Raw genomic sequence first — 20648 nt, forward strand, 5'->3', positions numbered from 1 at the left:
ATCAGAACTGTAAAAAGTTAGAGATATAAGGAGTTGGAACAGAAGAGATTAAGAGACAAAAGGGATGATGGTGCGAGGCAAATGGAGATGGTAATGTAACAAGTTACAAAACAAAAGATGAGTCTAGATCGAGGGTAAATGGAAATGGCAGAATTATCAACAGCTGCCATGGGAAAGAGAGAAAAAAACATAGGGACAGGGGTTATGGTCTGAAATTGTTGAACTCGATGTTGAGTCCAGAAGGCTGTAAAGTGCCTAAATGAAAGATGAGATCCTGTTCCTCGAGCTTGTGTGGAGCTTCATTGAAACAGTGTAAGAGGCCAAGGACTAAGAAATCCGAGTGGGAGTGGAGTGGAAAAATAAAATGACAGGTGGCCGGAAGCTTGGCATCACGCTTATGGACTGAAGGAGGTGTTTCGCAAAGCGATCACCCAATCTGCGTTTGGTCTCCCCAATGTAGAGGAGACCCCATCATGAGCAGTGAATACAGTATATTAAATTGAAAGAAGTACAAGTAAATCGCTGTTTCACCTGGACCATAATTCTGCCGTTTCCATTTACCCCCCATCTAGATTCATCTTTTGTTTCTTAACTTGCTCCATTACCATCTCCCTTTGCCTTGCACCATCATCCTTTTTGTCTCTCTAATCTCTTCTGCCTTCCCCAATCACAGACCTTCCCTTTTGTTATTTCCTCCCCTCCCTCCTTTCCCTGGCCCTACACTTGCTTAAAAACTTGTTACATCTCTACCTTTTTATGGTTCTGACGAAGGGTCATCAACCTGAAATGTTAACTCTGTTTCTCTCTCCACAGATGCTGCCTGACCTGCTGAGTATTTCTAGCATTTTCTGTTTCTATCTCAGATTTTTAGCATTCGCAGTATTTTGCTTTTGTATTACTATTGATATCACTTTGTTACACACGTGTTCCATGTCAAAGTGCATGACACGATCAATAAGAACATGGATAGTTATGTTCAAAGAACTCTGCATTTCATTCAGGGAATATTTCTTTTTGTATATTTTGACTCGTTATTTGTCAGTTATCAAACATATTTTGTGAATATTTCTCTTCCAGCTGCCGAAAGATTATGATATTGAACAAGCGCTGATCAAATACCCAGTAATCTATCAAGAAAGCATGAACACAGTGTTAGTGCAAGAGATGGAGCGATTCAATAAGTAAGTAGAGATTTTCCCTCATGTTAATAAGACATTTAGGGGCTGAAATTGCCCACCGCCGAAACGAGGCGCACATATTGGTTTCGATGTGTTCTGGCCGCCTCATTCATTGGGGCGGCCTCACCATCGAAATTCAGCAGTTCGGGGTTTTTTCCGAACGGGGCAGAAGTGGCCTCATCATGGGGACATAAGTGGGGCGGAGGCGGAGTGGCTGTCACTAGCGGGGTGGAAGTGGGGGCGGGGCGAAGTATCCGAGGCTGTCAGTCATCATCGCATTGGCATGTCACAATGTCTCTCCCCTTCAGTTAAAGGGATGGGCAGCTACGTAGTTTGCAGCCACTTTAGTGGCAAACACTGAGCTACCAGGGAGGGTTTTGGCCGGGTCAGCCAAGAGGGGGTGCCAGGCTGCCTGTTGGCGGCCCGGCCGAACCCGCGGCCATAATTGTTGGACCGACCTGGCAGTCGGCCGACAATAAAAATAACATGGCTGACGTGGCAGTGCGCCCTACCCCTTTAAAGGCAGCCAGGCTGCCATGCCACAGAGAGTGTACCCACAGCAAAAGCTGTCGTGGGCACCGATCGGCGGCGGGGCCACGCCCACAGAGCCAAAAGGGGCCAATTTCTCAAGGGGAAAATTTGCAAGGGGGCCCCGCAGGTCGGTAAGTGGTCAGTGTATGCATGCCATGGAAGGAAAACGCTCCAAAAGTAAAGGAGGGCAATTTCCAAAATGACCGCCCCCTCCGTGGAGAGTTGGCCATTCCGTGCCACCCTGTGGCCGCCGCTTTCAGGTGGCCAGAGGCCTTACCAGAAGGGGAATTTCAGCCCCTTAAAATACAGAGTAGCGATAATGGGTATGTACTCAAATTTGCAGGATGTGACGAGTGATCTTCCCCAGCGACCTGTACTGGGCTCAGCTTTTCACTATATTTATGAGTGAAGAAATAGAGAATCCTATATCTATGTTTGCTGATGACAGGTGGCACAGTAAATAGCATAGATGGGAGCAGAAATTTGCAAAGCGGCATTGATAGATAAATGAGTTGGCAAACCTGTGGCAGATGGTTTAATGAAGGGAAGTGTGAGGTCATCCACTTTAGACCTAAGAAAGATCGATCAGAATATTTTCTAAATGGTAAGAAGCTGGAGGAGCAAAGAGATTTAGGAGTTCATGTACAGAAATAACGAAAGGCTAGTGGACAGGTAATAAAATAATTTAAAAGGCTAATAGAATGTTGCCTTTTATCACAAGGGAGCTGGAATATAAAGGAGCGGAAGTTATGTTACAGTTATATAAAGCTCTGATTAGACCCGACTTAGAGTACTATGTTCAGTTCTGGGCACTACATCTCAGGAAGGGTAGATTGACCTTGGAGTGGAGTGGAATGCAAGCCAGCTTCTCCAGAATGATACCTGGGCTAAAAGTTTAAATTATGATGGTGGGTTGCATAGACTAGGCTTGCATTCCCTTGAGCATAGAAGTTTAAGAGGTAATCGATCACTCATCAACCCTGTGCTCGCTGACCTACATTGGTTCCTGGTTAAGCAACACCTCGATTTCAAAAGTCTCATCCTTATTTTCAAATCCTTCCATAGCCTCGCCCCTCCCTATCTCTGTAATCTCCTCCAACCCCAGAACCCCCCGAGATATCTCGCCCCTCTAATTCTGCCCTCTTGAGCATCGTTTATTATAATAGCTCAACCATTGATGGCCGTGCCTTCTGTTGCCTAGGCCCTAAGTTCTGGAATTCCCTACCTAAACCTCTCCACCTCTCTACCTCTCTTTCCTCCTTTAAAATGGTCCTTAAAACTTACCTCTTTGACCAAACTTTTGGACATCCCTAATTTCATCTGTGTGGCTCGGAGTCAAATTTTTGTCTTATAATATTCCTGTGAACTCCTTGGGTTGTTTTACTATGTTAAAAGTGCTATATAAATACACTCCAACCTCTGTCGTCGAGCTACAGTATGCGGACGACGTCTGCATCTGCGCACATACAGAGGCTGAATTCCAGGACACAGTCGACGTATTTACTGAGGCGTACGAAAGCATGGGCCTTATGCTAAACATCCGTGGACAAAGGTCCTCTCTCAGCCTGTCCTCACTGCACAGCACTGCCCCCCAGTCATCAAGATCCACGGCGCGGCCCTGGACACTGTGGACCACTTCCCATATCTCGGGCGCCTCCTATCAACAAGAGCAGGCATCGATGACAACACCGCCTCCAGTGCACCAGTGCAGCCTTCAGCCGCCTGAGGAAAAGTGTTTGATGACCAGGCCCTCAAAACTGCCACCAAGCTCATGGTCTACAGGGCTGTAGTAATACCTGCCCTCCTGTATGGCTCAGAGACAAGGACCATGTACAGCAGACACCTCAAGTTTCTGGAGAAATATCACCAACGAAGTCTCTGCAAGATCCTACAAATCCCCTGGGAGGACAGGCGCACCAACATCAGCGTCCTCGACAAGGCTAACATCCCCAGCATTGAAGTACTGACCACACTCAATCAGCTCCGCTGGGCAGGCCACATAATTCACATGCCAGACATGAGACTCCCAAAGCAAGTGCTCTACTCGGAGCTCCTTCACGGCAAGTGAGCCAAAGGTGGACAGCAGAAATGCTACAAGGACATCCTCAAAGCCTCCCTGATAAAGTGCGATATCCCCACTGACACCTGGGAGTCCCTGGCCCAAGACCGCCCTAAGTGGAGGAAGTGCATCCGGGAGGGCGCTGAGCACCTCGAGTTTCAACACCGAGAGCATGCAGAAATCAAGCGCAGACAGCAGAAAGAGCATGCAGAAATCAAGCGCAGACAGCGGAAAGAGCATGCAGAAATCAAGCTCAGACTGCGGAAAGAGCATGCGGTAAACCAGTCCCGCTCGCCCCTTCCCTCAACGACTATCTGTCCCATCCGTGACAGAGTCTATGGCTCTCGTATTGGACTGTTCAGCCACCAAAGAACTCACCAGGAGTGGAAGGAAGTCTTCCTCGATTCCGAGGGACTGCTTGTGATTATGATAATGATGATGATGATAAATACAAGTTGTTGTGACCTATTTGAAGTGTTAAAGATGATTAAACGAGGACTCTGCCCTGCCTCAGGTTATCTGATGCTAAAACCCGCATGCCTTTGTTACCTCTAGATTTGACGATTCCATCGAACTCCTGGCTGACCTCCCATCTTCCACTCTCTATAAACTTAAGATTATCCAAAACTTTGCTGCCCCATATCCTAATACACACCAAGTCCCGTTCACCCATCACCCTTGCTGATCTACATTCGCTCCTGATTAAGCAACAACTCAATTTTTAAATTCTCATCCTTGTTTTCAAATCCCTCCATGGCCTCGTCCCCCGCCCCCCACCCAATCTCTGTAACCTCCTCCAGCTCCACAACCCTCAGATGTCTGTGCTCCTCCAATTCTGACCTTTTGCACGTGCCCAATTTTAATGGCTCCACCATTAGCAGCTGTGCCTTCAGTCTCTGAGGCTTTGGAATTCCCTCATTCAACCTTAAATTCCTCTCTATCTCTCTTTCCTCCTTTAAGATTCTCCTTAAGAGCTACCTCTTTTGACCCGTTTGGTCATCTGCCCTAATATCTCTTTATGTGGCTCGGTGTCAAATGATTGATAACGCTCCTGTGAAGTGCCTTAGGATGTTTTAATGTGTTAAAGGCACTATACAAATGCAAGTTGTTGTTGAGTTGACAGGGTACATAGCGAGAAATTATTTCCTCCGGTGGGGGAGTCCAGAACAACCTTAAAATTAGAGCTAGGCTGTTCCGAGGTCATGTCAGGAAGCACTTCTTCACACAAAGGGCAGTGAAAATCTGGATTCTCGTCCCTAAAAAGCTGTTATGGTGATGTCAATTGAAAATTTCAAAATTGAGTTTGATAGATTTTAGTTAGACAAGGATATTAAGGGAAACGGAACCATAGCAGGTAGATGGAGTTGAGATACAGGTCAGCAGTGATCTAATTGACTGGCAGAACAAGCTCAAGGGCTGAATGGCCTACTCCTGTTCTTAAGTTCTTCTGTAACTAACTTTTTAAGTATACTTTTTGTGTGTATTTGTAGTCTATTTCAGATAAAAAAATATAAAAACTTGGTATTAATTTTCTTACAATTCTTAACTTTTGTTTGTCTCCTAATTTCAGTTTAATCCGAACAATACGATTCACCCTTCAGAGCCTGGAGAAAGCAATTAAAGGTCTAGTGGTGATGGATTCAGAGCTGGAAGCACTGGCAGGAAGTTTGCTTGTTGGAAAACTGCCTGAGCAGTGGGCCAAACGCTCTTACCCTAGCCTCAAGCCATTGGGAAGCTACATCACTGATTTTTTGGCCCGGTTAGAATTCCTGCAGGTAAAATCATGTCATTTATCATGTTCCCAAAATAGCTAGAAACCAAAATATTAGTCAAAATTAGGCAATAATGAATGACAAGCCATGTGTGTATCCCCACTTCTTAGGATAAATAGTGCTGTACAATAAAAAAGTTCTTTCGGTGAGATCACTCCAATCTTTGTGATCATGACTTATATAGCTTCTGCAACTGATAACTGACCGACAGAGATCTTCCCACTGGTGTAATATCCTTTAGCAAGCGGATTTGTTTCCTTACTTATATTATTACATAAAATTAACCATAAATATATCATATTAGATATAATAAATTACTTTCTCAACTATTTTTAATTTGACTATAGTATCAATCTCCCTCTAGTGTGTATAATCTCGTTATTTACCTTATTGTCTTTCTGCCAAGCATTGTTTGCCAATATTGTTGCTGCTCTGACTTTTATTATATTACCCATTGACTCTTTTGTATATCACATACAACAGATATAACGAGTTCTGTGTACACGATAAGCCCCCCACTTTCTAACCCCCAAAAAATCCACAATGGCGATTGTTGTGTATACAATAACTGTTAGACTGAGTACTGTTTAACTCCAAGAAGTATGACCTTGGTTCTGCTTTATTAATGCCCAAAGTGACTAATATATAAAATGGCTGGCCTTTTATACTTGGGCTGCACACACGTGCATGCAGCCCAATGGCCTCCATTAGTGACGCCATCTAGTGGCCAGTGATTCCAAAAGTACATACATGACAATATCCCCCTCTGAGCTATTGATGCAGTCTTTTACAAATTGAGACGGTCCGGTGTTTTACACAACCAGGTTGACCGTCTCGGTTTAACTCCAGCTTTGGGCGTGTGTTCAGAGTCTGTTGTGACTGGTGACTGGGTGGCTGACCTAGTGGGAGTGGCAATGGCCATGTCAAGAATTGAAAGTCCATTTTCATTGAAAATGTCAGTGATTGAAAGTCCTGATTCACTGATGACCACTGAGTCCTCTGATGACTGGGGGTAGGTTGGTTGGTCGTCGATTGTCTCTTCCTCCGACTGTTCCGGTTCTGTGTGCCGTAGCTTTGTCTGATCCATATGTTTCCTGCATGTTTGCCCATTTTTGAGCTTGACAATAAATACTCTGTTGCCCTCCTTGGCCATGACAGTACCAGTGATCCACTTGGGACCCTGACCATAATTCAGAACATATACAGGATCATTTACAGAAATATCGCGTGACACAGCTGCGCGATCGTGATACCCTTGCTGACTTTGTCTTCTATATCCAACATAATTATTCAAGTCAGGGTGTACAAGAGATAGCTTGGTCTTAAGACCTCTCCATCATTTGTTCAGCAGGCGCGACCCCGGTAAGCATGTCTGGTCTTGTCCTGTAACTAAACATTATGCATGACAGGCGGGTCTGCAGTGACCCTTGGGTTACTTGCTTCATACTCTGCTTTTTGATTTGGACAGCACGTTCTGCTTGCCCATTGGATGCAGGTTTGAATGGTGCTGACCTTACATGTTTGATACCATTGAGTTTCATGAACTCTTGAAACTCCTGACTGGTGAAGCACGATCCATTGTCGCTAACAACGATGTCAGGCAGACCATGTGTCGCGAACATGACACTGAGATTCTCATTGGTAACTGTGGATGTGCTGGATGACATGATTATACACTCTATCGAATATGCATCCACCACAGCTAAAAACATCTTCCCCAGGAAGGGACCTGCAAAGTCTATGTGGATCCTGGACCATGGTTTGGACAGCCACGACCACAGACTCAGCGGCGATTCCGTTGGTGCTTTGCTGAGCTGCATGCAAGTGTTGTACTGATGCACACATGATTCCAACTCAGAGTCAATTCCTGGCCACCATACGTGAAACCTGGCGATGGCGTTCATCATTACAATGCCAGGATGTGTGCTATGTAACTCACGTACAAATTTCTCTCTCTCTCTCTTTCTTGGGAATAACAACACGATTGCCCCACAGTATACAATCCGACTGAATAGGCAGTTTGTCTATGCGACGAATGTAAGGTTTGGTCTCCTCGCACATTTGCTTGGGTATGGTAGACCAATCACCTTTGAACATGCAACTCTTCACCACCGATAAAATCGGGTCCTGGCTGGTCCAGGTCTTAACTTGTTGAGCCATGACAGGGGTTCCTTCACTCTCAAAAGTATCCATAACTAACAATAGGTCTGCCGGTTGTGGAGTTTCCACCTCCAGTGTGGGCAACGGCAGACAGCTCAAAGCATCGGCACAATTCTTGGTGCCAGTTCTATGGCGAATGACATAATCATAAGCGGATAATGTCAGTGCCCACCTCTGGATGCGGGATGAAGCATTGGTATTGATACCTTTGTTTTCAGAGAACAGTGAAATGAGCGGCTTGTGATCTGTCTCCAGTTCAAACCGAAGACCAAACCGGTACTGATGCATCTTTTTAACCCCATACATACAGGCTAGTGTTTCTTTCTCTACCATGCTATAGGCTCTTTCCGCTTTAGACAAACTTTTTGAAGCATACGCGACTAGTTGAAGTTTACCCAACTCATTAGCTTGTTGGAGTACGCAACCAATTCCATATGACGAAGCATCACAGGCCAATACTAAATGTTTTCATGGGTCATAATGTACCAGCAGCTTATTAGAGCAAAGCAGATTAGTGGCTTTCACACCCAGTTGTCACCTTTTCTTAGCAGCATGTGCAGTGGTTCTAATAAGGTGCTCAATTTAGATAGGAAGTTACCAAAGTAGTTGAGTAGACCCAGGCCAAATGCAGCTCTGTCACATTCTGCAGCTTTGGTGCATTCTTGATGGCCTTGGTTTTCGCATCCGTGGGCCTGATGCCGTCAGCAACAATTTTCCTCCCCAGGAATTCGACCTCTGGTGCCATGAAAACACACTTCAAGCGTTTCAGTCGGAGTCCCACTTTGTCCAGACGATGTAGAATCTCTCCCAGGTTGTTCAGATGTTCCTCGGAGTCACGGCCTGTGATCAGGATGTCATCTTGGAACACAACGATTCTGGGAACGGACTTCAGTAGACTCTCCATGTTCCTCTGAAATATTGCTGCAGCCGAGCGAATTCCAAAAGGGCACCTGTGATAAATAAATTTATGCGTGTTAATGCACGTAAGTCTCTTCGACGTCTCGACCAGCTCCTCTGTCAGGTAGGCCGACGTCAAGTCCAGTTTGGTGAACGACTTCCCCCCGGCTAGCATTGCAAACAAGTCACCAGCCTTCAATAACGGGTACTTGATCCTGTTTCGAAACCCTGTTGATCGTAGCCTTGTAGTCTCCACAGATTCTGACTGTGCCATCACTTTTCAGCACAGGAGCAATGGGGCTGGCCCATTCATTAAATTCAACCGGTGATATGATCCCTTCACGCTGGAGTCTGTCCAGTTCAATTTCAACCTTTTCCCTGATCATATATGGAACTGCCCGAGCTTTATGATGGACGGGTCTTGCATCTGAGTCCATGTGGATCTGCACCTTGGCTCCCATGAAGTTGCCGATGCCCGGTTCGAACAGCATGGGGAACTTGCTCAGTACTTGGGCACATGTATCTTTCTCCGACGACAACGCCCTGATGTTGTTCCAATCGCATCAGATTTTTTCAAGCCAGTTCCTGCCGAACAGCATTGGGCCATTGCCTGGGACAATCCATAGCGGTAACTTGTGAACCGCACCGTCATACGACACTTTAATTGTGGCACTGCCAATCACCGTTATGAGTTCTTTGGTGTACGTACGCAAATTGGCATTGACTGGACTCGGCCTGGGCCTCACAGCCTTAGTATCCCACAGCTTGTCGAATGCCCTCTGGCTCATTATCGATTGACTCACCCCCGTGTCCAGTTCCATCGAAACCGGCACCCCATTAAATTTCACGTTGATCATTATTGGTTTGCTCTTAGTTAGGAACGAGTACAGTTCATACACTTCCTCCTCTGGTATCTCGGATTGCGTATCCGGATTTGTGCTAGTCTGAGCGTCATCCTCCACGTGGTGTGTCGCAGTACGCTTGCTCATCTGCAGACGCTTGCGCTGGAGATGCCCCACTCTCAGACAGCCTTTGCAACTATATTGCCTAAATCGGCACTGCTGGTGCCGGTAATTTCCCCAACGCCAATACTGAGAAATCGGATGCATTCCCGCTGGTGGACTTTGGGCTGCTCCAGGTTTTGCATACGCAGTCAGGTAGGCCCTAGAACATAAGAATTAGGAACAGGAGTAGGCCATCTAGCCCCTTGAGCCTGCTCCGCCATTCAACAAGATCATGGCTGATCTGGCCGTGGACTCAGCTCCACTTACCCGCCCGCTCCCCATAACCCTTAATTCCCTTATTGGTTAAAAATCTAACTATCTGTGATTTGAATACATTCAATGAGCTAGCCTTAACTGCTTCCTTGGGCAGAGAATTCCACAGATTCACAACCCTCTGGGAGAAGAAATTCCTTCTCAACTCGGTTTTAAATTGGCTCCCCCGTATTTTGAGGCTGTGCCCCCTAGTTCTAGTCTCCCCGACCAGTGGAAACAACCTCTCTGCCTCTATCTTGTCTATCCCTTTCATTATTTTAAATGTTTCTATAAGATCACCCCTCATCCTTCTGAACTCCAACGAGTAAATCTATTCAATCTATCATCATAAGGTAACCCCCTCATCTCCGGAATCAGCCTAGTGAATCGTCTCTGTACCCCCTCCAAAGCTAGCATATCCTTCCTTAAGTAAGGTGACCAAAACTGCACGCAGTACTCCAGGTGCGGCCTCACCAATACCCTGTGCAGTTGCAGCAGGACCTCCCTGCTTTTGTACTCCATCCCTCTCGCAATGAAGGCCAACATTCCATTCGCCTTCCTGATTACCTGCTGCACCTGCAAACTAACTTTTTGGGATTCATGCACAAGGACCCCCAGGTCCCTCTGCACCACAGCATGTTGTAATTTCTCCCCATTCAAATAATATTCTCTTTTACTGTTTTTTTTTCCCAAGGTGGATGACCTCACATTTTCCGACATTGTATTTCATCTGCCAAACCTTAGCTCATTCGCTTAACCTATCCAAATCTCTTTGCAGCCTCTCTGTGTCCTCTACACAACCCGCTTTCCCACTAATCTTTGTGTCATCTGCAAATTTTGTTACACTACACTCTGTCCCCTCTTCCAGGTCATCTATGTATATTGTAAACAGTTGTGGTCCCAGCACCGATCCCTGTGGCACACCACTAACCACCGATTTCCAACCCGAAAAGGACCCATTTATCCCGACTCTCTGCTTTCTGTTAGCCAGCCAATTCTCGATCCATGCTAATACATTTCCTCTGACTCCGCGTACCTTTATCTTCTGCAGTGTGCCATGTGCCGCTCTGCCAAACGCTGAATCAGTCATATTTACAGTACTTGCCGAGTTTCGATTTTTCACTGATATCTGCTTTAGACTTCTATCAGTCGTCATGCATGACTGAGCGATCGTGATGGCCCTGTTCAAGTCTAACGTCTCCATCGCCAGTAGTTTACACAGGATCACCTCATGGTTGATGCCAATTACAAAGAAAACCCACGGCTGTCTGCCAACACAGCTCAAAACTTATATGTTCCCGATAGACAACTCAGATCGGCAACGAATTCCGCTGCATTCTGGCCCTCTAAGCGAACGTGCGTGTAAAATCTGTATCTCGAGATGATGATGCCTTTGTCTGGCTTAAGATGGTCCTGTACCAGTGTACACAATTCTTCATATGTCTTCTCTGTTGGACTCACAGTAGAGTGATTCTTTATCAGACCATAAATTTTTGGACGGCAAACCATGAGGAACGCTGCCCGGCGCCGATCTGCGTCGCCGACCTCCTCCATTTTGTTGGCCATGAAGAAACTGGCTCAAATGGCTCACAAAGACTGCCCAATCTTCTCCTTCCACAAATCGCTCCAACAATCCAATTGTGCTCATTTTTGCATGCAAAGGTTCTTGTTGCCTCGTCGCCAAATGTTGTGTATGCAATAACTGTTAGACTGAGTACTGTTTAACTCCAAGAGGTATAACCTTGGCTCTGCTTTATTAAGGCCCAAAGTGACTAATATACAAAATGGCTGGCCTTTTATACGTGCGTGCAGCCCAATGGCCTCCAACAGTGACGCCATCTAGTGGCTAGTGAGTCCAAAAGTACGTACATGACAGAGCCTTGGTGTTATCCACAATGCTAATCATGAAAATCATTAGTGACTGCCCACCCATAAGGTCCATGCTCGCCACGGACATCCTAAATTGCTTTCCGCACTACTACTTTATACAACAACAAAGAACAGATAATGAGTAGATGGGACGTTAAGCATCTTTTAATTGGCTAAACAGCAGAAAAAGTGGATTTTCTGCTAAAGCAACTGTGGAAACGAGTTTTAGTTTTACATGGGATTGCCACCTAAAAATTTCATTTGATAGCCTGTGCTATTTCAGAACTCGTAGATGTTGGCAGTGCTTCATATTCAAGTTAGCAGAGTACATGATCACTAAAACTCACTGGAATGCCTGGATAAGGTTGCCCAAAATGCGAATGAAATATCTTCAACCAGAAGGGCAGTTAAAGTGGTGCAAAATATTTTTGATGACCGATTTCAATTGTAGACTTTGGGGGGAATGTTCTCAAAAAAGGGTGGGTTTGGATTGGTGGCAGGTAAAAATGTAAAAAATCTGAATCCCACCTCCCACCCGCAATCCTGGTTTTAACGGAGGCAAGGGGTGAGGGCAACCAACCCACTTGCAGGAGGCGGGTTAGTCATTTAAATATTATAATGAGGCTTTGTGCCTGTGAATTAAACACCATTTTAAATTTAACTCGGGCCGGGCGGATTTCCCGGGCCTCGGGAAACCCATCAGCTAAAGGGAGGCGATACTCCTGGATGCAGGAGGTAAGTGCCTTTCCACTTACCTACTGGACCCAGTTTACCTGTTTCACCAACCTCCTGTGATCGAATAACCCCCTGACCTTTTCGATCTTCCTTCCCGACACTTCCGATCTCCGCACACCCCCCTCCCCCAGATCTTTCCAATCACACCTCCCCAACCCTTCCAATTCCACCCCCAGACCCTTCTGATTTCCCACTCGACCCTTCCGATCTCCCCCGCCCGGAACTCTTCTGATCTCCCTCTCAACTCTTCCAATCTACCCCGCAAGGCCTCCACTTTCCTCCACCATCGACCCTTCCAATTCCCCCCCCCAGACCCTTCTGATCTCCTCCCTGAGGCCATTCTGATCTCTGCCCTCCCCACCCCCTTCTCCCATCCCCCCGCCCCGGGCCTCAGATCTCTCCACCCCGCTTTCCCAGAGGCCTCCAATCTTCCCTCAACCGACCCTTCCGATCTTCCCCCCCTCCCCCACCAAAGCCTCCTATCCCTCCCTCCTCTTCACTCCCCGGGTGCGGCCTGGTGCCAATCCACCCGACAGCCAGTCAGTCTCTCAATCTGGCTGGCTACGGCCAGGAAACGGAGACAAGAATTGTTCAGCGTTTTTCTGGGTTTCCCAACCTCAAAACATTCCCATCACTCTCTCCCCATCTCCAAGCTCATTTCCAGCCTTTTGTCTCTAATTGACTTGAATTAGAAAACGTACATGAATTTTGCCATCAGCTGGTGGAGGAGTTCCTTCAGCTATGAGTATAAATTCTCAAACCTCTTAGTTTATCTTAGAACTCATTAAATCCTCGTCAGATTTTGTTTTCATAAATGCTGAAACCTAATTCAGTGCTTTATATTGAACAGAAATGGTTTGATGATGAAAAGCCCAATGTCTTCTGGGTGTCTGGGTTCTTCTTTACCCAGGCCTTCCTAACTGGAGTCATGCAGAACTATGCCAGAAAGTACACCATCCCTATTGACCTGCTGGGATTTGAGTATGAGGTAATCTCCATATCTTTTCTGTCCCATTACTCGTTCTCTTTATTTTCATCCTCTTTCTCTCTCCTATATAAACAAATAAGTCGGTGTTTTGGAATTTCTACTTCCATTGTCGAACCATTGTTTTCTAATAGCACTGAAACCCAGTTTTGCCAAAATGTCTCTTTTTTTTTACCACTAACTCAAGATTCCATACATAAGGAGCAGCAAATTTTACTTTACATTTTAACTCAAACAGAAACAATCCAGTCTGACACCTGTCAGTCCAAGCAATTGTAATCACATTCTCCCTTCCTTAGAATTAGTAAATATTCACAGTTGTTCCTGTTGTTCCAGTGGTTATATTGTCGAAGCTCACTTCATGGTTGAAATTTCAACTTGGTCTTTGCTTAAAAGCTGGAATTGAGAAGTATTGTATTTCATTAGGTCCTGACCAAAGATACAGCAAATAGCTCTCCAGCAGATGGAGCTTACATTCATGGATTGTTCCTAGATGGTGCCCGATGGGATCGAGAGAGGTATGCAGGAGCAGTTGTATTGATTGTGTTACTCCAACTTGAATTTACGAAATTTCCTACAAAAATTATTTTAACGGTGATGTTGTAATTGTTTGCCACTATATGAAGTGTTTATTGTAAACTTATGATTTATATTCTATTTATTTTCCCTCTCTCAGAGGGTTATTGGCTGAACAATTTCCAAAAGTCCTCTTTGATGTAATGCCAATAATCTGGATACAACCAAGTGAGTAAATAATGCTTTGATTTTTCTTGGGGAAATGTTTTTTTTTGCTTCTATCATTTAATTCAGGGACTGAATGATGCTATTTAACACCAATTCCCAATTAATTCAGTCAAGGTCCAGAGAAAAGAAATTCAGGCAAATACATTAAGTGGCTGAAATTGCCCCTTTCTTTAAGAGCCGTGACCACCTCAAAGAGACGGCCACGGGTTGGAAAGGACTCGCCACCTAGTTGGTGCAAAGTCACCGACATTTATTGAAATTGCCCTCCATTGTTTTCCAGCGGTGATCGTCACCGCACCGCCTGTGTTGCAGCCCCGTCAGGCACGCGCTGACCCCCCCCACCAACTGGCGGCGACCCCGTTCCACACCGTGAGAAATTGCCCTGTGGGAAATTGCTCTGCAGGAGGGGATCGGCCGCCATTCAGTGCCACCGACAGCTTTCCCCTGTGGGAAGCTGTGTGTGGCTGGGCGGCACATCCACCCATAAAGGGGAAGGCGTCCTGCTGCGGCCGTCATCTTATTTTAATTGTCGGCCGACTCCGATGTTGGTCCGACAACTGCGCCCACGGTTTCGGCCGGGCCTCCGAACGGCATCCCGGCACCCCCTCTTGGCTGCTGGCCCAGCCAAAACACTCCCTGGTGGCCCAGTGGGCCAAACTAAACTAACTGCAGAGTTCGGAGCAGCCCTCCCCTGTAACTGAAGGGACGTTGTGATACGTCAGCGAGGCGCTGATGACTCCCAGCAATGTCCGCTTCGCTCCAAGGACACTTCCGCCCCACAGCCGCCCCAAACACCGCCCTGACCGGGAAAAAAAAATCAAAGAGCTGAATCTTGCTCTACCCTCTGCCCCATGGATTGGGGCAGCGAAAAATCTTCAAGATCGGTGAGTGCGCCCCCTTTCGGTCGGAGAGCAATTTCAGCCCCTAAGTGTTTGTACATTGGTAACTCACTCCATCATTTAAGGGCCATTTTTTAATGAATTTACCAAAACAATTAATTTTATATTCTAGCATTAATTTAGTAATTTTAAGATAATAAATGCAAGATTGTCTTCCCCCTCAGCAGCCTGTTACAACCAGCAATTCTGGGCCCCACCCTCTTTCTCCCACTGATCCAGGGTATTTTCTCCATCTTCCTGCTCCAGCTGACTCCAGCCCCTGCTTCCTCCCAGCTCTTGTTCTTAATGACCTTGGCCTTTGATCCATCTCCAATGGTCAAACATAACATAAAGTTCTCTCTCGTCAATTCAAACCTGGCCCTCAGAGGGACACACCGCCTGTGCAAATGCAGTTGCTCATTGGTCAGTATTAGCCCCAGCCCCTGTCTCGATAATATTGTTTCACAATACTGAATTGGTTCCCAACTTAGAGCAGATAGCAGACTTGTATTTCATGTCTGACTCAAGTGGAAACAAACTCTTTTTTAAAAAAATTAAAAAAAATGTATTCTCAGGATGTGGGCGTCATTTATTGCCCACTCCTAGTTGCCCTGAAAAGATAGTGACAGGCCGTCTTCTTGAACTGCTGCCATTCTTTGAAGAGGTTTTGGTACAGCTTGCTAGTTAGGACAATTAAGAGTCAACCACGTTGGGACTGGAGTCAGTTATAGTCCAGACCAGGTAAAGACGGTAGGATTTATTCCCTAAAGGACATTATTAATCCATTTGGGTTTTAATGACAATCCAACAGATTCATTGTCACTTTAAAAATATAAGAACATAAGAAATAGGAGCAGGAGTAGGCTATTCAGCCCCTCAAGCCTGCTCCGCCATTCAATAAGATGGCTGATCTTCTACCTCAACTCCACCTTCCCGCACTATCCCCATATCCCTTGATTCCCTTAGTATGCAAAAATCTATTGATCTCTGTCTTTAATATACTCAACGACTGAGCATCCACAACCCTCTGGGCTAGAGAATTCCAGACCCTTTGAGTGAAGAAATTTTTCCTCATCTCAGTCCTAAATGGCCGGACCTTATTCTGAGACGGTGACCCCTAGTTCTAGGCCCCATAGCCAGGGGAATCATCCTCCCAGCTTCTACCCTGTCAAGCCTTTAAGAATGTTATATGTTTAAATGAGATCACCGCTCATTCTTCTAAACTCGAGGGAATATAGGTCTCGTCTACTCAATCTCTCCTCATAAGAAAATCCCCGCATCCCAGGAATAAATCTAGTGAACCTTTGTTGCACTCCCTCTAAGGCAAGTATATCCTTCCTTAGGAAAGGAGACCAAAACTGTACACAGTTTTACTGATACCAGCTTTTTATTTCAGATTTTTTTAAATTGAATTCAAATTCTCAAATTGCCATGGTGGGATTTGAACTCATGTTCTCTGGGTTATTAGTCTAGGCCACCGGATTACTAGTCCAATAACATAGCCGCTACACTACCATACCATGTATAAGACTCTGCAATGCACCCTACTGAGAAATCTACACCCACGTAGCAAGTTTCTGTTTGCTCAATACGGACTGCACACACTCTTTACATAGGGATACATCCTTCTTTTCTATATCCAGAGAGCTAAGAAGCAAATTGCCAGAGCCCAGGCTTGGTGATGCCAGTGTGCGCTGGTAAACTGCTTTGTAGAGATTATAAAATAGAGGGCGAGGACTTCCTACAAGGTTAGAGAAAATCAAATGGGGCTGCACTAGCATGTTTCTTTGCCAACAACCTGCCTGGCTTGGTCTCATGGTCACAAGGTGAGGCCAGTAACAAATGAAAACCAAGATTAAAAAGAAGATAGCATACTCGCCACAAAAGAGCTGTTTCCATTCTCTTTTCTAAGTAATAAGCAATCACATCATTTTAAAACACATTGAATGTAGGACATTGCATGGAAATTAAACTGAACTCTCTTTTGCTGAAGATAAAAAATCAGACTTCAAGACTTCAGTCGCCTATGTCTGCCCAATCTACAAAACAAGTGAACGCAAAGGAACCCTCTCTACCACAGGACACTCGACCAACTTTGTTATTGCAATGCTTCTGCCAACAGACAAAGGAGTTGAGCACTGGACCAAGCGTGGTGTCGCACTACTCTGTCAGCTGGATGACTAGCATCAAGGACTTTTTAAAGAATCTAAAAATTGCACTCAACTAGAACTCTGATTTTATTTTCAACCATGGTACAAATCATCTATAACAGAGCACTTTAAAGCAACATGTCTCATTGTTTATCTTATTTTTGGATTTGTTTAAAACTTTTATAGTTATAGTTTTTAAATATTATCTATGCAAAGAAATATTATATTTCTAATTAGTATGGATGAAGATCTTTCTGTACAAGTTCTGGCCTTCCATAAATAATTAGTGGGAAGAAATAATAGTGACATTTGGCACACTGTAGAAGGTACCTACCCTTCAAATGTGAAAATTAGATCAAATAAAGTATGAGACTATATATCTCTGATCACATGAGCATGAGTGAATATCTGTTTTACATAATTATATACAGCAGCCTTGGTGGAACCTTTTTAGTTTTCCTACTCTTTTTTTTCCCAAAAGTTATTCAGCAGAGTTATCAGTATGCATTTGCAAAATTTGTACATTCTGAAATAATGTTATACGAATATACATAAAAGATGGATTAAAAAAAGACCAGCTGGTCCATTGAGTCTGTTCCATTCTGTCGTATTGCAACACAACCCCCAATACTTCCTAGTAAGGTTGGCAACTCTGATTTGAGGCATTTCTGGAGGTTTCGCAAGTTGAAGCATGCCATGGTGTAATAGCCCTCAATTCAAAAATGTACCTTATCCCTTCCCCACTGATTCTTCCAGTGGGAATCCTCAGCCTCTGTCCCCTTGTTCCCCATTCGCCCATCAGTGGAAACAATCATTCACGATATACCCACAACAAAGTCCCCAGGTTTCAATTCATCTCTTTACTGGCTGCTTCTCTCTGTGCCGCTCCACCTATGCAGAAAATTCGAGCCCTGCAACTTTCCCCACTTGGTCACACTCCGCCCCCCACTCCCCCCTCCCCCCACCCCCCACCACCACCTCCAAACTGCCAGCTATTTCTCCACCCATTGTTCCCATTTTCAGTCACACCTAAGTGGGAATCGTCTCTCTACAATGGCAGAAGCTGGAAGATTTTCTGTGGTGGCAGCTGGTGACATTAGGCAGCAGGGTATGTGAGGGAGGGCGAGAGAGACGCTGCTGTGGTGAGATATTTCAATGGTGAAGTTCTCCCTGGCTGCCAGGAGCAGTGCCTGGAAGATTCATGCCAACTCCAGGACACGCCTGGGCAATTGGGAGGGTTGGCAGCCCTACTCCTTACCCACCAGCAACCATGTAATCTCCTGAGGTAGGAATCAACCAGATTTTAAAAAATTCAGGAAGAAATAATTTGTGGCATTCATCTCTGACTTCCGAGTTCCACGAGGTACATTACCCAACAGCTCACCTACTTTTTGTATGCAGCGATATCAGCCTCTTCCAGGAACTTGTCCAGCTCCCTTTTGAACGTTTGCACAAATCCCCACCCACTGCATGCACCAGCAACCAATACCAAAGATCATTGATCCTCTGAGAAAAGAAAAATCTCCTTACATGTAACCTATGCTTATGTAATTTGTACACATGCCCCCTTGTTATCCCAACTTACCTATTTCAAATAATCTGTCTCGATGTACATAGTTTAGACCCTCCATGATCTTAAACACTTAAATTGGATCACTCCAAAGTCTCCATTTTCATAGAGTAAAAAGAACTCAGCTCTACGAGTCCATCGTCATAACTAAGAGATTTTAAACTTCGTATTAATCTAGCGGCCCTACTCAGAACCTTTCTAGGGCCTCTATACCACCCACTATGTGAGGGAACCACAACTGGACACAGTATTCTAAATGGAGCAGAACCAGGGTCTTGTACAAAAACACTGTGGTGCTCTTCATTTTATTGTGGATTGTCCTAGCTATAGATCATTAGGGATTGGTGTGGAACATTAGTGAGTGAGTCCCTTAGGTGATTTTATCTGCCTACCTGCTCTGTTTCTGCCGAGCAGGCATGGTGAAAATTGCCCGTGTATCATCAGAAACTATAGTTCTTTTGTGTGAGATAATGTTTAACATTCAGCAATGTTTTTTCACCAATTCGCCAGAAAAAAATCAACTAATCATTACACTCCTGGAATAATGATCTGTTGTAATTTCATAAGCAGTTAATGGGCTCCTCAGAAGAAAAAAAGAACTTGCAATTATACAGCACCTTTCACAACCTCAATGCCCAAAGCGCTTAACAGCCAATGAAGTACTTTTGAATGTATTCACTGCAATTTAACATGTAAATATTATGACGTTTTTAAATCCAGCTTTTGAGCACCCAATGCTTTTCCAAAATGGCCGAGTATCAAGGATGTGAAGTTCATTTTATGGATGGGCTTGTCTGTCCTCGTGGACTGAATAAAGGAGACATAGCAGGACCCTTTTGATACAGATTGAGACACGATGTATGAGCATAGATGTGAACTTGGTATCCATCACTTGAAAAATCTGGTGGGATGTCCAGAGGAATTTGCACAATTTGAACAAGGCAACAATTTCACCGGCAGAAGTTAAAATGGTAGTTAAAATGACCGCAGTAACTTTTACCCCCTTGGATTGCCTTTCCCACAAGTTGCAATTTTAACCTGCTTTTTCAAGCAGGCGAGTGGGACACAGTGGGATTCTTCATTAAATATACAGATTGGGCTTCGTTTTAACCCGAAGCATGTGCGTGGAAGTCACTATAGCTTCCCTGCCAAGCCAACATGGTGGCAAGCAGAAGAGGCCCAGAAAGGTAGGTCATTAAAAATAAAGTGTTTCCTTGTGAGCCAACAGGAAGGCTCTACCACCAGAATATTCTCAGATAACCTGAAGAGAGAATTCTGAGGAGGTTCATGTTATATATGTAAACCTGTAAACACCTTGTTTAACTACCAGAGGCCTCATCCCCTGGAGTCCCAAGGGATCCCACAATCCGTTGGGAGCACCTGTACTTAAGGAGGCCTCACAGGCTGGAGAGGCACTCTGCAGACCTGTAACAAAAGACTACGGTCACACTTTACTTTGAGCTCACAGTATCTGCTCAGACTTTTTATTCATACATCATAACTGCCGATGAGATACAACTGATGAACCCCACCGGAATGATGCAGAGAACAGTGGGCATCCTGGAGAAATTTTCAGAGGGAGATGATTGGGAAACCTTCGTGGAGTGATTCGACCAATATTTCGTGGCCAACGAGCTGGAAGGAGAAGCAAATGCTGCCAAATGAAGGGCGATTCTCCTCACCGTTTGTGGGGCACCAACGTATGGCCTCATAAAAAATCTGCTTGCTCCAACGAAACCCACAGAGAAATCGTATGATGACTTGTGCACACTGGTCCGGAGCATCTTAACCTGAAGGAAAGCGTTCTAATGGTGAGGTACCGTTCTACACGTACAAGAGGTCTGAAGGCCAGGACATGGCGAGC

The 20648-nt window shown here is 45.1% G+C and overlaps 1 protein-coding gene across 2 annotated transcripts in view; it reads left to right on the plus strand.

The window, feature by feature from the left end:
- The window catches only part of dnah12 (dynein, axonemal, heavy chain 12), a 393315-nt gene extending 375717 nt beyond the window's left edge, over positions 1-17598 (plus strand). For both annotated transcript variants that reach the window (XM_070895275.1, XM_070895274.1), the window contains 6 exons: positions 1078-1181; positions 5339-5543; positions 13308-13445; positions 13869-13960; positions 14119-14186; positions 17058-17598. In XM_070895275.1, the coding sequence (XP_070751376.1) occupies positions 1078-1181; positions 5339-5543; positions 13308-13445; positions 13869-13960; positions 14119-14186; positions 17058-17248 (798 nt within the window). In that variant the 3' untranslated portion in view covers positions 17249-17598. The remainder of the gene's footprint in view (positions 1-1077; positions 1182-5338; positions 5544-13307; positions 13446-13868; positions 13961-14118; positions 14187-17057) is intronic.
- The last annotated feature ends 3050 nt before the right edge of the window (positions 17599-20648 follow it).

The sequence above is a fragment of the Pristiophorus japonicus genome, chromosome 12 (assembly GCF_044704955.1).
Source record: "Pristiophorus japonicus isolate sPriJap1 chromosome 12, sPriJap1.hap1, whole genome shotgun sequence".
Lineage (NCBI taxonomy): Eukaryota > Metazoa > Chordata > Chondrichthyes > Pristiophoridae > Pristiophorus > Pristiophorus japonicus.